Source organism: Nerophis ophidion, linkage group LG21 (assembly GCF_033978795.1).
Source record: "Nerophis ophidion isolate RoL-2023_Sa linkage group LG21, RoL_Noph_v1.0, whole genome shotgun sequence".
Lineage (NCBI taxonomy): Eukaryota > Metazoa > Chordata > Actinopteri > Syngnathiformes > Syngnathidae > Nerophis > Nerophis ophidion.
The window spans coordinates 35,298,961-35,317,305 of record NC_084631.1 but is presented as its reverse complement, the minus strand read 5'-3'; the positions used below and the strand labels follow the sequence as shown (position 1 = coordinate 35,317,305).

The window sequence follows — 18,345 nt, the reverse complement described above, 5'->3', positions numbered from 1 at the left end:
TTACAGGGAGACAGAACAGGATCAAACATTACAGGGAGACAGAACAGGATTGAACATTACAAGGGAGACAGAACAGGATCAAAAGGTGTATATATATATATATATATATGTATGTATTTATATGTATATATCTACATATGTATTTATATGTATATATATGTATATGTATGTATGTATATATCTATATATGTATTTATATGTATGTATATATATATATATATATGTTTATATATGTATATATATATATATATATATATATTTATCTGTTTGTATATGTTTATATATGTATATATATATATTTATATATGTAGGTGTGGGAAAAATCACAAGACTACTTCATCTCTACAGAACTGTTTCATGAGGGGTTCCCTCAATCATCAGGAGATTGAGGGAACCCCTCATGAAACAGTTCTGTGAGATTTTCCCACACCTACATATTGCGCTCTACCACGGTATCGAGCACTATTCTCTGAATAATCCACTCAAGATATATATTTAAATATATATATATATATATATATATATATATATATATATATATATATATATATATATATATATATATATGTATGTATGTATATGTTTAAACGTATGTATATATGTATGTTTATACATATGTATATACTGTATGTATGTATGTATATGTATATACGTATTTACAAACCCCGTTTCCATATGAGTTGGGAAATTGTGTTAGATGTAAATATAAACGGAATACGATGATTTGCAAATCATTTTCAACCCATATTCAGTTGAATATGCTACAAAGACAACATATTTGATGTTCAAACTGATAAACGTTTTTTTTTTTGCAAATAATTATTTACTTTAGAATTCGATGCCAGCAACACGTGACAAAGAAGTTGGGAAAGGTGGCAATAAATGCTGATAAAGTTGAGGAATGCTCATCAAACACTTATATGGAACATCTCACAGGTGTGCAGGCTAATTGGGAACAGGTGGGTGCCATGATTGGGTATAAAAGCAGCTTCCATGAAATGCTAAGTAATTCACAAACAAGGATGGGGTGAGGGTCACCACTTTGTAAGCAAATTGTCGAACAGTTTTAGAACAACATTTCTCAACGAGCTATTGCAAGGAATTTAGGGATTTTACCATCTACGGTCCGTAAAAGGATTAAAAAGTTCAGAGAATCTGGAGAAATCTCTGCACGTAAGCGATGATATTATGGACTTGTGATCCCTCAGGCGGTACTGCATCAAAAACCGACATCAGTGTGTAAAGGATATCACCACATGGGCTTACGAACACTTCATAAAACACTATCAGTAACTACAGTTGGTCGCTACATCTGTAAGTGCAAGTTAAAACTCTACTATGCAAAGCCAAACCCATTTATCAACAATACCCTGAAACGGCGCCGGCTTGGCTGTGCTCGAGCTCACCTAAGATGGACTGATGCAAAGTGGAAAGGTGTACTGTGGTCTGACGAGTCCACATTTCAAATTATATTTGGAAACAGAGGACGTGGTGTCCTCCAGAACAAAGAGGAAAATAGCCATTTGGATTGTTATAGGCGCAAAGTTCAAAAGCCAGCATCTGTGATGGTATGGGGGTGTATTAGTGTCCAAGGCATGGGTAACTTACACATCTGTGAAGGCACCATTAATGCTGAAAGGTACATAAAGGTTTTGGAGCAACATATGTTGTCATCCAAGCAACTTTATCATGGACGCCCCTGCTTATTTCAGCAAGACAATGCCAAGCCACGTGTTACAACAGCGTGGCTTCGTAGTAAAAGAGTGCGGGTACTTTACTGGCCCGCCTGCAGTCCAGACCTGTCTCTCTTCGAAAATGTGTGGCGCATTATGAAGCATAAAATACGACAGCACTGTAGAACGACTGACGCTCTACATAAAACAACAATGGGAAAGAATTCCACTTTCAAAGCTTCAACAAATAGTTTCCTCAGTTTCCAAACGTTTATTGAGTGTTGTTAAAAGAAAAGGTGATGTAACACAGTGGTGAACATGCCCTTTCCCAACTACTTTGGCTCATGCTGCAGCCATGAAATTCTAAGTTAATTATTATTTGCAAAAAAAAAAAAATAAAGTTTATGAGTTTCAACATCAAAAATCGTGTCCTTGTAGTGCATTCAACTGAATATGGGTTGAAAAGGATATGCAAATCATTGTATTCCGTTTATATTTACATCTAACACAATTTCCCAACTCATATAGAAACTGGGTTTGTAGATATATATGTACAGTATATGTGTATATGCATGCATGTACAGTATATGTGTGTACCTGTATAAATATACCTGTATATGAATATATAATAAAATTAAATATTAAGAAAAAACTCGAATAAAGAACATGAAAATAAAAAATAAAAATAGTGCAGAATCAAATTATTTTTTTAATAAAAGATAAATAAAATAAAATATTTAAAAAAACAATTATAAAGAAAAATAAAACAAAGTAAATACGTAAAAAGAAAATATAAAATATAAGAATTAAAAGAGTACTAGATGGTTGTTGTTGCTTTTGTTTAGTTGATGAGTATTATTGACCTAGTTTTGATAAAACACTAAAAGAGAATGAGGAAGTAGTTTAAATATTGAGTTGATATCGTTATCAGTAAGGTGGATCAGTATCAGGCAGCATAAAACCCTGATTAGAACAGTCCTACTTTGAAGATAGAATTATTATATGGATGCCAGCATGATGAGCATATATATATATATATACATATATATATATATATATATATATATATATATATATATATATATATATATATATATATATATATATATATATATATATAGCCACCTAAATCCTGCTGTCTCACCCTGGAGATTTGTCACACCTAACTGCTCGCTGGCGGCGGTGAAGCACGGCCAAGTTTGACGCTTATCGCAGCTGCTGACTCGCCCGTCATGGATAACAGATGTTTCTGGAAAGGTTACGCTGACAGGATTGTCATGCGCTCGGGTCCAAGTGTGATCCAGTGACCCAGACAACGACACCAAGTCAAAAGTTTGAGGACAACGTCCTCTCCACCCCCCGGCGTGGGTTCTGTCCTGTCTTCACCTCCCGTGCCGGCGGCGGTGGTATCCCCTCCCCCTCCCCCCTCCTGATGGTGCGGGGATTGTGCATCAGCACGCAAATTTAGGATTTATACGCCTCCTTTTGCTCAATCCCCCTCTTGCTGACCTGCAATAGAACGCACAACACGGCCACACAAACATGCTACTAGATCTCATCCACTGGAAGCTCTAAAATGTGTGCTATATTGCTAACATGTTGACTAATAGCATGTTAGCATTTTGACAAATTTCATAGGTATAAACGTACAAATACTGGATTTAGTTATTTTGCGCTATCTTGCTAGCATATTGACTATCAGCATGTTAGTATTTTAACAATTGTGTAGGTATAAACCTACAATTACTGGATTTTGTTTTTTGTGCTATCTTGCTGGTTTGTTGACTAATAGCATGTTAGCGTTTTTAACCAATGTTGTAGGTATAAACCTACAATTACTCGATTATGTTATTTTTGTGCTGTTTTACTAGCATTGTAGCTATTAGCATGTTAGCATATGAAAAATTTTCTAGGTATTAACCTACAAATACTTGATTTTATTTCTTTGCGCTATCTTGGTAGCATGTTGGCTATTAGCTTGTTAACATTTAAACAATTTTGTAGGTATAAACCTACAATTACTGGATTTAGTTATTTTGCGCTATCTTGGTAGCATGTTGACTATCAGCATGTTAGTATTTAAAAAAAAATTTGGGTAAAAACCTACAATTACTGGATTTTGTTATTTTGCACTATCTTGGCAGTATGTTGACAATAGCATGTTAGCATTTTAACCAATTTTGTAGGTATAAACCTACAATTACTGGATTTTGTTTTTTTTGCTATCTTGCTGGTTTGTAGATTAATAGCATGTTAGCGTTTTTAACCAATGTTGTAGGTATAAACCTACAATTACTCGATTGTTATTTTGTGCTGTTTTACTAGCATTGTAGCTATTAGCATGTTAGCATATGAACAATTTTGTAGGTATTAACCTACAAAAACTCGAGATTATTTTTGTTTGCGCTATCTTGGTAGCATGTTGTCTATTAGCATGTTAACATTTAAACAATTGTGTAGGTATAAACCTACAATTACTGGATTTAGTTATTTTGCGCTATCTTGCTAGCATATTGACTATCAGCATGTTAGTATTTTAACAATTGTGTAGGTATAAACCTACAATTACTGGATTTTGTTTTTTGTGCTATCTTGCTGGCTTGTTGACTAATAGCATGTTAGCATTTTTAACCATGTTGTTGGCATGAACCTAAAATTACTCGATTTTGTTATTTTGCGCTGTCTTGCTAGCATTGTAGCTATTAGCATGTTAGCATGTGAACAATTTTTTAGCTATTAACCTACAAATACTCGATTTTGTTTATTTGCGCTATCTTGGTAGCGTGTTGACTATTAGCATGTTAACATTTAAACAATTGTGTAGGTATAAACCTACAATTACTGGATTTTGTTATTTTGCGCTATCTTGGCAGCATGTTGACTATCAGCATGTTCGTGTGAATATGTTCCAGTATTGACAATGACCTGTACAGTGAATACAGGATTATGATAGTGATAGTTATTTTTCCATCATCTCCTCCGTATTTGACCCAAGACTGTTTGGGCTGCCAAATAATACCAACATGCTTCGTTGACAAGACGGTAGAGTTTTTTTCTGGTTTGAGCGTGCACACGAGTCGAGGGACGGTTGCCGTCCTATCTGTGCTTTTATCAGCTGGTCCTGAGTGCTTTCCATGTCGTGACCTGAATACCTCATGGCTAAAACCTCGCCAGCGGCTCATTAACATTCCATTACGGCTCTAATCACTACTGCAACGTGGGCATGAGTGTGTGTTTGTGTGTAAGTGTGTGTGTCTGTGCGTGATAGACATCGAGCCAGAGGTCAGACACGTGCCGCACGGCCACTGAGGACAGGGTGACAGCCTGGGGAGTGACGTGTGTGAACATTTTTTTGGTCAAAAATTGGTGTTATGTGTGTCAAGAAGGGAACGATCTGCTCAATAATGTCTTTTTTTTCGCTGACAAGGCCAATAAACCGCCTTGTTTTCTCTCTCTCTCCCCACAGAACGACTATATAACTCCAGTGGGCGTGACTTAAGGAGGGCACTCTTCTCACTGAAGCAAATCTTTCAGGTAAACTTCTTGTCCAATTACAGTTGACTTTGTTGTTGTGCTTTTTTTTTTTTTGGAGTGTTTTTAGTATGCGCACGCCACCATTTCTATCGTCTTTAACACAGGCCTGGGCAATTATTTTGACTCGAGGGGCCAAATTTAGAGAAAAAAATATGTCAGATTTTTCGGAACGCTAATACAAAAACTCGCAATAATGTTTGATTGAAAGCTAAAAAGGTTATGACAAACCGCCTTAAAAAACGGAATGTAATTTAAAAAATTTTTACTGAATGAGACACCCAGAATGTACATGAAAATAAAGAATGTGGTGTTTTCAATCTTAACTATGAAGGATAAAACACTGAATATTGACAACATATGGACGGCACACCCCCTCTCCATCCACATATTTTGCAATCAAGCGAAACGCAACAAAAACGCAACAAACAGTGAAATATGAAGGTGAAAGGTTAAAAAAAAACAAAAAAAACACCCAAAATCTGATACATCACTAAGCTTTTATTTTGACACAAGGTGGCCAAATTTAGTAAACAAATGTGTCTGGGACCGGTATATCTGATTTTTAGGAACACTAATAAGAAAAACTCACAATAATGTCTGATTGAAAGCTAAAAAACACCTCAAAAAACCGGAATGGAATTTGAAATTTGTTTTACTGAATGAGACACGCAGAATGTACGTGAAAATAAAGAATGTGGGATTTACAATATTAACCACGAAGGATAAAACACTGAATATCGACAACATAACGTCGCACTCCCTCTCCATCCGCATATTTTACAATCAAGTAAAACGCAACAAAAATGAAGGCGAAAGGTAAAAAAACAAAACAACACCTACAATTTGATATATCACTAAGCTTTTGTTTTGACACTGGGGCAAATTTATAAAAATATGTGTCTGGGGACCGGTATGTCTGAATTTTAGGAACACTAATACAAAACCTCACAATAATGTCTGATTGAATGCTAAAAACGTTATGACAAACCGCCTTAAAAAACGGAATGTAATTTTAAATTTTTTTACTGAATGAGACACCCAGAATGTACATGACAATAAAGAATGTGGTATTTTCAATATTAACTATGAAGGATAAAACACCGAATATTGACAACACCCCCTCTCCATCCACATATTTTACAATCAAGTAAAACGCAACAAAAATGCAACAATCAGCAAAATATAAAGGCGAAAGGTAAAAAACAACAACACCTACAATCTGATGTATCACTAAGCTTTTATTTTGACACGGGGGGCCAAATTTAGACAAAAAAAAATGTGTCTGGGGACCGGTATATCTGATTTCTAGGAACACTAATACAAATCCTCACAATAATGTCTGATTGAATGCTAGAAACCACCTCAAAAAACGGAATGTGATTTAAATTTGTTTACTGAAAGAGACACCCAGAGTATACATGAAAATAAAGAATGTGGGATTTACAATATTAACTATGAAGGACAAAACACTGAATATTGACAACATATGAACGTCAAACCCCCTCACCATCCACCTATTTTGCAATCAAACGAAACGCAACAAAAATGCAACAAACATTGAAATATGAAGGTGAAAGGTAAAAAAAACAAAAAAACACATACAATCTGATGTATCACTAAGCTTTTATTTTGACACGGGTGGGCCAAATTTAGTAAACAAATGTGTCTAAAAAAAACCTCACAATAATGTCTGATTAAAAGCTAGAAACCACCTCAAAAAACAGGAATGGAATTTTAAATTTGTATTACTGAATGAGACACCCGAAATGTACATGGAAATAAAGAATGTGAGATTTACAATATTATCTATGCAAGATAAAACACTGAATATTGACAACATATGAACGTCACACCCCCTCTCCATCCACATATTTTACAATCAAGCAAAACGCAACAAAAATGCAACAAACAGCAAAATATGAAGGCGTAAGGTTTAAAAAAAGGACCTTCTACAATCTGATATATAACTAAGCTTATATTTTGACACGGGGGGCCAAATTTAGGAAAAAAAATGTGTCTGGAGACCCGTATATCTATTTTTAGCAACACTAAAACAAAACCTCACAATAATGTCTGATTGAATGCTAATTGTGACAAACCGCCTTAAAAAATGCAATAGAATTTTACATTTTTTTACTGAATTAGACACCCAGAATGTACATGAAAATAAACAAAATAAGATTTAAAATATTATCTATGAAGGATAAAACACTGAATATTGACAACATATGGACGGCACACCCCCTCTCCATCCACATATTTTGCAATCAAGCGAAACGCAACAAAAACGCAACAAACAGTGAAATATGAAGGTGAAAGGTTAAAAAAAAACAAAAAAAACACCCAAAATCTGATACATCACTAAGCTTTTATTTTGACACAAGGTGGCCAAATTTAGTAAACAAATGTGTCTGGGACCGGTATATCTGATTTTTAGGAACACTAATAAGAAAAACTCACAATAATGTCTGATTGAAAGCTAAAAAACACCTCAAAAAACCGGAATGGAATTTGAAATTTGTTTTACTGAATGAGACACGCAGAATGTACGTGAAAATAAAGAATGTGGGATTTACAATATTAACCACGAAGGATAAAACACTGAATATCGACAACATAACGTCGCACTCCCTCTCCATCCGCATATTTTACAATCAAGTAAAACGCAACAAAAATGAAGGCGAAAGGTAAAAAAACAAAACAACACCTACAATTTGATATATCACTAAGCTTTTGTTTTGACACTGGGGCAAATTTATAAAAATATGTGTCTGGGGACCGGTATGTCTGAATTTTAGGAACACTAATACAAAACCTCACAATAATGTCTGATTGAATGCTAAAAACGTTATGACAAACCGCCTTAAAAAAACGGAATGTAATTTTAAATTTTTTTACTGAATGAGACACCCAGAATGTACATGACAATAAAGAATGTGGTATTTTCAATATTAACTATGAAGGATAAAACACCGAATATTGACAACACCCCCTCTCCATCCACATATTTTACAATCAAGTAAAACGCAACAAAAATGCAACAATCAGCAAAATATAAAGGCGAAAGGTAAAAAACAACAACACCTACAATCTGATGTATCACTAAGCTTTTATTTTGACACGGGGGGCCAAATTTAGACAAAAAAAAATGTGTCTGGGGACCGGTATATCTGATTTCTAGGAACACTAATACAAATCCTCACAATAATGTCTGATTGAATGCTAGAAACCACCTCAAAAAACGGAATGTGATTTAAATTTGTTTACTGAAAGAGACACCCAGAGTATACATGAAAATAAAGAATGTGGGATTTACAATATTAACTATGAAGGACAAAACACTGAATATTGACAACATATGAACGTCAAACCCCCTCACCATCCACCTATTTTGCAATCAAACGAAACGCAACAAAAATGCAACAAACATTGAAATATGAAGGTGAAAGGTAAAAAAAACAAAAAAACACATACAATCTGATGTATCACTAAGCTTTTATTTTGACACGGGTGGGCCAAATTTAGTAAACAAATGTGTCTAAAAAAAACCTCACAATAATGTCTGATTAAAAGCTAGAAACCACCTCAAAAAACAGGAATGGAATTTTAAATTTGTATTACTGAATGAGACACCCGAAATGTACATGGAAATAAAGAATGTGAGATTTACAATATTATCTATGCAAGATAAAACACTGAATATTGACAACATATGAACGTCACACCCCCTCTCCATCCACATATTTTACAATCAAGCAAAACGCAACAAAAATGCAACAAACAGCAAAATATGAAGGCGTAAGGTTTAAAAAAAGGACCTTCTACAATCTGATATATAACTAAGCTTATATTTTGACACGGGGGGCCAAATTTAGGAAAAAAAATGTGTCTGGAGACCCGTATATCTATTTTTAGCAACACTAAAACAAAACCTCACAATAATGTCTGATTGAATGCTAATTGTGACAAACCGCCTTAAAAAATGCAATAGAATTTTACATTTTTTTACTGAATTAGACACCCAGAATGTACATGAAAATAAACAAAATAAGATTTAAAATATTATCTATGAAGGATAAAACACTGAATATTGACAACATATGAACATCACACCCCCTCTCCATCCACATATTTTACAATCAAGCGAAACGCAACAGAAATGCAACAATCAGCAAAATATGAAGGCGAAAGGTTAAAAAAAAAAAAAAAAAACACCTACAATCTGATGTATCACTAAGCTTTTATTTTGACACGGGTGGGCCAAATTTAATATCTGATTTTTAGGAACACTAATAGAAAACCTCCCAATAATGTCTGGTTCAAAGCTAAAAACCACCTCAAAAAATGGAATGTAATTTAAATTTGTTTTACTGAAGAATGTGGTATTTTTAATATAAACTACGAAGGATAAAACACTGAATATCGACAACATAACGTCGCACTCCCTCTCCATCCGCATATTTTACAATCAAGTAAAACACAACAAAAATGAAGGCGAAAGGTAAAAAAAAAAAACAACACCTACAATTTGTTATATCACTAAGCTTTTATTTTGACACGGGGGGGGGCAAATATAGAAAATATGTGTCTAGGGTCCGGTATGTCTGAATTTTAGGAACACTAATACAAAACCTCACAATAATGTCTGATTGAATGCTAAAAACGTTATGACAAACCGCCTTAAAAAAAACGGGATGCAATTTTACATTTTTTTACTGAAAGAGACACCCAGAATGTACATGAAAATAAAGAATGTGGTATTTTCAATCTTAACTATGAAGGATAAAACACTGAATATTGACAACATATGAAGGTCACACCCCCTCTCCATCCACATATTTTACAATCAAGCAAAAGCAACAAAAATGCAACAAACAGCAAAATATGAAGGCGTAAGGTTTAAAAAAATGACCTTCTACAATCTGATATATAACTAAGCTTATATTTTGACACGGGGGGCCAAATTTAGGAAAATAAATGTGTCTGGAGACCCGTATATTTATTTTTGGCAACACTAATACAAAACCTCACAATAATGTCTGATTGAATGCTAATTATGACAAACCGCCTTAAAAAATGGAATATACTTTTAAATTTTTTTACTGAATGAGACACCCAGAATGTACATGAAAATAAACAATATAAGATTTAAAATATTATCTATGAAGGATAAAACACTGAATATTGACAACATATGAACACCACACCCCCTCTTCATCAACATATTTTACAATCAAGCAAAACGCAACAAAAATGCAACAATCAGCCAAATATGAAGGCGAAAGGTAAAAAAACAACAACACCCACAATCTGATGTATCACGAAGCTTTTATTTTGACACAGGGGCCCAGATTTAGAAAAAAAAATGTGTCTAGGGTCCGGTATATCTGATTTTTCGGAACACTAATACAAAACCTCACAATAATGTCTGATTGAATGCTACAAACATTATGACGGACCACCTTAAAAATCTGAATGGGATTTTAAATTTTTTTACTGAATGAGACACCCAGAATGTATATGAAAATAAAGAATGTGGTATTTTCAATATTAACTATGAAGGATAAAACACTGAATATATACAACATATGAACGCCACACCCCCTCTCCATCCACATATTTTACAATCAAGCAAAACGCAACAAAAATGCAACAATCGGCGAAAGGTAAAAAACAACAACACCTACAATCTGATGTATCACTAAGCTTTTATTTTGGCACGGTGGGGCCCAAATTTTGAAAAAAAAAGGTGTCTGGGGACCGGTATTTCCTGATTTTTCGGAACACTAATACAAATCCTCACAATAATGTCTGATTGAATGCTAGAAACCACCTCAAAAAACGGAATGTGATTTAAATTTGTTTACTGAATGAGAAAAACAGAGTGTACATGAAAATAAAGACTGGGATTTACAATATTAACTATGAAGGATAAAACACTGAATATTGACAACATATGAAGGTCACACCCCTTCTCCATCCACAAAGGTACACTGCAAAAAGTCAGTGTTCAAAAACAAGAAAAAAAAAATACAAAAATAAGGGGTGTTGTATTTGAAATAAGCAAAGCTATCTGCCAATATCCATCCATTTTCTGCCCCTTATAGAACAAGAACATTTGGCTTGTCAAGACTTTCCAAAACAAGTCAAACTAGCTAACCTCAATGAACCCCAAAATACCTTAAAATACGTATATTCTCACTAATAACAACTGCACTACTATATGAGTACATATTTTATATTGTTTAATTGAAAATAAAACAGCAAAGTCCATTCAGCTGTCATCTGTTTTAATATGAGACACAATCATGTCGAAGTCATTGATTTTTTTTATTTTCATGCTTGAAATAAGAAATGATTACTTTAAAAAAAGTAGTTTTATACTTGTGAGTGTTGATGACATGTAATCTTCTAGATTTAAGCATGTTTTACTCAATATAGCTCATCACATCTCAGCAACAAGCTGTAATATCTTACTGAGATCATTTAGGACCAAAACCCTTAAAACAAGTAAAACACTAACATAAAATCCGCTTAATGAGAAGAATTATCTTATCAGACAGAAAATAAGCAAATATCACCCTTATTTGACATATTTCAGTTTTTCAGTGTAAATAACTGTCTAATCTTGGCACAGCAAAGAAAAATGGATGTTTTTTGGTGACGCCTGAGGGGTTTGCTGCCCCCTTCAGGTTTGTGACACAAGTGTCTCCAGAGTCTTGTTTGTCTCATGAAAGAAGAAACACTCGCACTTGTTGTTGTTGTCCTGAACTTGTTTTGTTTTTTTCAACCAGCAGCACTTTACTGCCTCCTGCTGGGAGATCCACACAATGGTTTAATGCAGAGCTTCTTCACTTTTTTGACATCGGGGCCCAACTCAAATATTAACATTTAATTAGTCGTTTCAACTTTTGATTTTGAATCAAATCAAATCAAATCAAATCAAATCAAAGTTGATGAATTTATAAATTTTCATGCACAGGCCAGTGGCAAACACAAAGTGCTCCACTCAACAACAACAACAAAAAAGAACAATAATAGAAGAAGAGACGAAAACACACACACACACACACACACACACACACACATTCTACCATGAATTGATTAACGTGGACCCAGACTTAAAGGCCTACTGAAACCCACTACTACCGACCACGCAGTCTGATAGTTTATACATCAAAGATGAAATATTAACATTGCAACACATGCCAATACGGCCGGTTTAGTTTACTAAATTGCAATTTTAAATTTCCCGCAGAGTTTCTTGTTGAAAACGTCGCGGAATGATGACGCGTGCGTGTGACGTCACGGACTGTCAGGAAATATTAGCGCAGCACTATTTGCGCCTAAAAGTCGTCTCTTTTCACCGCGTAATTACACAGTATTTTGGACATCTGTGTTGCTGAATCTTTTGCAATTTGTTCAATTAATAATGGAGGAGTCAAAGTAGAAAGATGGAGTTAGGAAGCTTTAGCCACACAAACACATGGTGATTCCTTGTTTAAAATTCCCAGAGTATGGATCAGAGCGGTCAAGCGAACATGGATCCCGACCACTTGTCAACCGGCAGGTTTCGGTGAGAAAATTGTGTTAAAAAGTCGCCTCTTACCGGAGATCTGTGGAGTTTGCGCCGTCCTTGTATCTGCCGTCGACTTCCCTCAGACACTGGCCTCAAGACACCGCGGACACACCCCTCCGACTATCAGGTACTATTTCATCTCACTAAAACACTAGCAACACAATAGAAAGATAAGGGATTTCCCAGAATTATCCTAGTAAATGTGTCTAAAAACATCTGAATCCGTCCCAATGCAATCGCCTTTTTTTTTTCTAGTCCTTCGCTAACAATATCATCATCCACGAGTCTTTCATCCTCGCTCAAATTAATGGGGAAATTGTCTTTTTTTTGGTCCAAATATATCTTGCTGCTGGAGGCTCCCATTAAAAACAATATGAGGATGTGAGGAGCCCTCACCCTTGTGACGTCATCGTCTGTGACTTCCGGTAAAGGCGAGGCCTTTCTATCAGCACTAAAAGTTGCGAACTTTATCGTCGATGTTCTCTACTAAATCCTTTCAGCAAAAATATGGCAATATCGCGAAATGACCAAGTATGACACATAGAATGGACCTGCTATCCCCTTTTAAATAAGAAAATCTTATTTCATTAGGCCTTTAAACAAGTTGAAAAACGTATTGGGGTGTTACCATTTAGTGGTCAATTGTACGGAATATGTACTGTACTGTGCAATCTACTAATACAAGTTTCAATCAATCAATCAAAACACACACACACATACTGGTTATCATTTGGAATGGGGACCAAATGTTTGATCATGACTTGTGGGGACCACCACCTTTTCTACAGGTTGTGGAGGCATAAAAAAAATGAAGTAAAATGTCCACTGCCCAGTTAGCTCATAAACGTCTTTAAATCTCTGGATTGATGAAGTAATGTGCCGATCACACTTACTGGGGACCCTGGGGAAAAATAGTTCATATGTTTCATGGGGACCAAATTTCAATAATTTTGCATAATTCACACAAATTTGTACGTGACTACTGAGGACCATTAAAGGGGAACATTATCACCAGACCTATGCAAGCGTCAATATATACCTTGATGGTGCAGAAAAAAGACCATCTATTTTTTTAACCGATTTCCGAACTCTAAATGGGTGAATTTTGGCAAATTAACCGCCTTTCTGTTTATCAGTCTTTTACCGATGACGTCAGAACGTGGCGTCACCGAGGTAACACACCCGCCGTATTCATTTTCACATTACAAACACCGGGTCTCAGCTCTGTTATTTTCCGTTTTTTCGACTATTTTTTGGAACCTTGGAGATATCATGCCTCGTCGGTGTGTTGTCGGAGGGTGTAACAACACTAACAGGGAGGGATTCAAGTTGCACCACTGGCAAGAAATCTGCCGCTAGACCCCCATTAAATGTACCAAAGTGTCTTCACATTTTACCGGCGACGCTAAGACAGACATGGCACAGAGATGTATGGATAACCTGCAGATGCATTTGCAACAATTAAGTCAACAAAATCACAAAGGTGAGTTTTGTTGATGTTGTTGACTTATGTGGTAATCAGAGATATTTGGTCACGGCATGACTGCCAGCTAATCGATGCTAATATGCTATTTACGCTAGCTGTATGTACATTTGAAACTAGATACCCACATTTAATGCGAAACAAACACTTACCAATCGACGGATTTAAGTTGCTCCAGTGTCACAAGATGCGAAAGTCCTGATCGTTTCTTCTGCACATTTTACCGGCGATGCTAATAAGGCAGCCATGCTATGGGCCACTTCATTAGGTACACCCACGCTATGGCCGAATAGCGTCAAAAGCTATTCGCTCAATAGCTTCAATTTCTTCTTCAATTTCGTTTTTGCTACCTGCCTCCATACTCCGACCATCTGTTTCAATACATGCGTAATCTGTTGAATCGCTTAAACCGCTGAAATCCGAGTCTGAATCCGAGCTAATGTCGCTATATCTTGCTGTGGTAACCGCCATGTTGTTTGTATTGGCAGCCCTGTATGACGTCACAGGGAAATGGATAGTGGTTTTGAAGGTAGCGAAAATAAGGCACTTTAAAGCTTTATTTAGGGATATTCCGGGACCGGTAAAATTTTGAAAAAAACTTCCAAAAATACAACAAGCCACTGGGAACTGCTTTTTATTGTTTTTAACCCTTTTGAAATTGTGATAATGTTCCCCTTTAAAAAAAAAAAAGTTGGAATGAAATATGATATGATCCTCAGAATTCAGAACTACAGCTGTCCTCTTATAGGACGTGTCATCACTTTAATGTTAAAGCAAATCCTGCATCTTCCGCGACATTACTGAAAACTGCTATTTGGCAGTCATGAAGTTGTCTGCCGGGCTTCACGGTGGCAGAGGGGTTAGTGCGTCTGCCTCACAATACGAAGGTCCTGAGTAGTCCTGGGTTCAATCCCGGGCTTGTGATCTTTCTGTGTGGAGTTTGCATGTTCTCCCCGTGAATGCGTGGGTTCCCTCCGGGTACTCCGGGTTCCTCCCACTTTAGGTTGATTGGCAACACTAAATTGTCCCTAGTGTGTGAATGTGAGTATGAATGTTGTCTGTCTATCTGTGTTGGCCCTGCAATGAGGTGGCGACTTGTCCAGGGTGTACACCGCCTTCCGCCCGATTATAACTGAGATAGGCACCAGCGCCCCCCGCGACCCCAAAGGGAATAAGCCGTAGAAAATGGATGGATGGAAGTTGTCTGCCACTCCAACTACCATATATAGAAGGATGGAAAATTCTGAATGTAAATCATACTTTAAGCTAATAATGTTTTATAATCATGCTGTATGAAAATGTCATCCTAAGGAACACTAAACCACATTTTGTTTTTGGAAAAATATATTAGTTTGAACTAAGGATGGATACCATGCAGAATCACAGTACTATTAATGCCAGGAAAACACATGTTTTGTGGGCCAAAGCTTAAAAAGCACATAGGCATCTTCAGAATGGATCTGACTATCATTTAAAATGGTTTCCCTTAAGGGGACCTGTCCTGCAAAAAGTCAGTGTTCAAAAACAAGAAAAAGAATACAAAAAATAGGGGTATTTTATTTGAACTAAGCAAAATTATCTGCTGGTGCCAGTATCTTCACATAATGATATGCATATATCATAATTTTTTTTCATGCTTGAAGTAAGAAATTATTACTTTAAAAAAGTCGTTTTATACTTGTGAGTGTTGATGACACAGCTTTGCAACATTTCAAGCATGCTTTACTCAATATAGGTCATAAAATCTCAGCAACAAGCTGTAATATCTTACTGAGATCATTTGGGACCAAAACCCTGAAGACAAGTAAAACACTGACATAAAAGTGAGAAGAATTATCTTATCAGGCCGAAAATAAGCAAATATCACCCTTATTTGAGATATGTAATCTTACTTAGATTTCAGTTTTTGCAGTGTGTTTTTTTGTCCCCATACCGCCAGAGGTGCCCTAAAGGTGACTGTGTAAACAGAGCGATGTCTCCATTAAGTAAGCACTGCCAGAACACACACACACACACACACACACACCCACACCCACACACACACACACACAGCACTATTGAAGATAACGAAGCAAAAACAAAACACGGAATGGCATTGAGGGTTTGAGGAAAAAAACGCCACATTTAACGTGTCCACACTGGAGAAGCGCTCAAATTAACGCCATTTTGAAAACATTTTGAAAAGCATATGATCAAAGAAGCTATAATCATATACATATATATACATATACCTATATATATATATATATATATATATATATATATATATATATATATATATATATATATATATATATATATATATATATACATATATATATATATATATATATATATATATATATATATATATATATATATATGTGTGTGTGTATATATATGTATATGCATATATATGTATATATATATTTATATGTATATATATGTGTGTATATATGTATATGTATATACATCTATATATATATGTGTGTATATATATGTATATGCATATATATGTATATGTGTATATATGTATATACATATATGTATATATGTATATGTATATATGTATATATATGTATATGTATAAGTATAAATATATATATATATATATACATATATATATATATATATATGTATGATTCAATATTTCAATTCCTATGTTTCTTTTTTTTATTACCTATTGCGCAATTTATTTTTATTCCATATTTGTTCCCACTACCGCATCTTAAATTGGAGTCCTTAATCTCGTTTTATGCAAATATGACAATAAAGTCCATTCTATTCCATTCTATTCTATTCTATTTTATTCTTAATGATGTATGACGCCAAAAGACTGACAATGTTTGCGAGTAAATAGATAAGATTGAAATAATAATAATCTCATGGAGATTCCCAAGCTATTTTGAGGGATAATGAGCGAGCCAGTCCCGCCATCGCGTGACGTAGAGGTCGGAACCTTAGATCCCTTTCCCATCAACAACTATGCAAATCATGCATTCTTTTTGGCAGCCAACAACAATTCCTTTGGCAAAAATTACGAGCCATTAACTTGCATTATTTATACAGTAAAAATGTCCGATAATATCGTACTGCCAATAATATCGGCCGATAAATGCTTTAAAATGTAATATCATAAATTATCGGAATCTTTTTTAAAAAGTAAAATGTATGACTTTCTAAAACGCCGCTGTGTACACGGACGTAGGGAGAAGTCCAGAGCGCCAATAAACCTCAAAGGCACTGCCTTTGTTTGCCGGCCCAGTTACATAATATCTACGGCTTTTCACACACACACACACACACAAGTGAATGCAATGCATGCCATACAGGTTACACTGAGGGTGGTCGGATGAACAACTTTAACACTGTTACAAATATGCGCCACACTGTGAAGCCACACCAAACAAGAATGACAAATACATTTCGGGAGAACATCTGCACTGTAACACAACATAAACACCACAGAACAAATACTCAGAACCCCTTGCACCACTAACTCTTCCGGGACGCTACAATATACACCCCCTCTACCCCTGATTGTTTGTCCTGAATAATTTGGAGGTAATCCTCCTTTATCATTGTCCCATTTACTCTCTGTAAAGCAGCAGTTCTATTGGCATCAAAACAGGCCCAGAGCATAATACTACCACCACCATGCTTGACAGTAGGAATGGTGATCCTGTCACCTTTTCTCCTCCAAACATATTACTGGGTATTGTGGCCGAACATTGTAGCTGAGATAGGCGCCAGCTGAGATAGGCGCCAGCGCCCCCCGCGACCCCGAAAGGGAATAAGCGGTAGAAAATGGATGGATGGATGGATGGATGTGGCCGAACAGCCCAATTTTTTATTTTCATAATTTTCATTCAGAAAAGCGCGATATAAAATCTAATCCATTATTATTGTTATTACTTTGTAGACAGTTCAGCTTTAGTTTGGTTCTGCATAGCCTTCCCTAAGTTTCAAAGCCTTTTCTTAGGGACACTCACCATCTGTTTATTTTTGGCTTAAGCATTAGACGCAATTTTACCTGCACCATGCCTCCCGCTGTTTCCGACACCTTCAAAGCAAATAGCTAACTGCTGCCACCTACC

At 35.6% G+C, this 18,345-nt stretch overlaps 1 protein-coding gene across 3 annotated transcripts in view; it reads left to right on the top strand.

The window, feature by feature from the left end:
• Positions 1 to 18,345, top strand: part of fhod3a (formin homology 2 domain containing 3a) — a 185,636-nt gene that overhangs the window by 107,041 nt on the left and 60,250 nt on the right. For all 3 annotated transcript variants that reach the window (XM_061882522.1, XM_061882521.1, XM_061882520.1), the window contains exon 4: positions 5,140 to 5,207. In XM_061882522.1, coding sequence (XP_061738506.1) covers positions 5,140 to 5,207 — 68 coding nt within the window. The remainder of the gene's footprint in view (positions 1 to 5,139; positions 5,208 to 18,345) is intronic.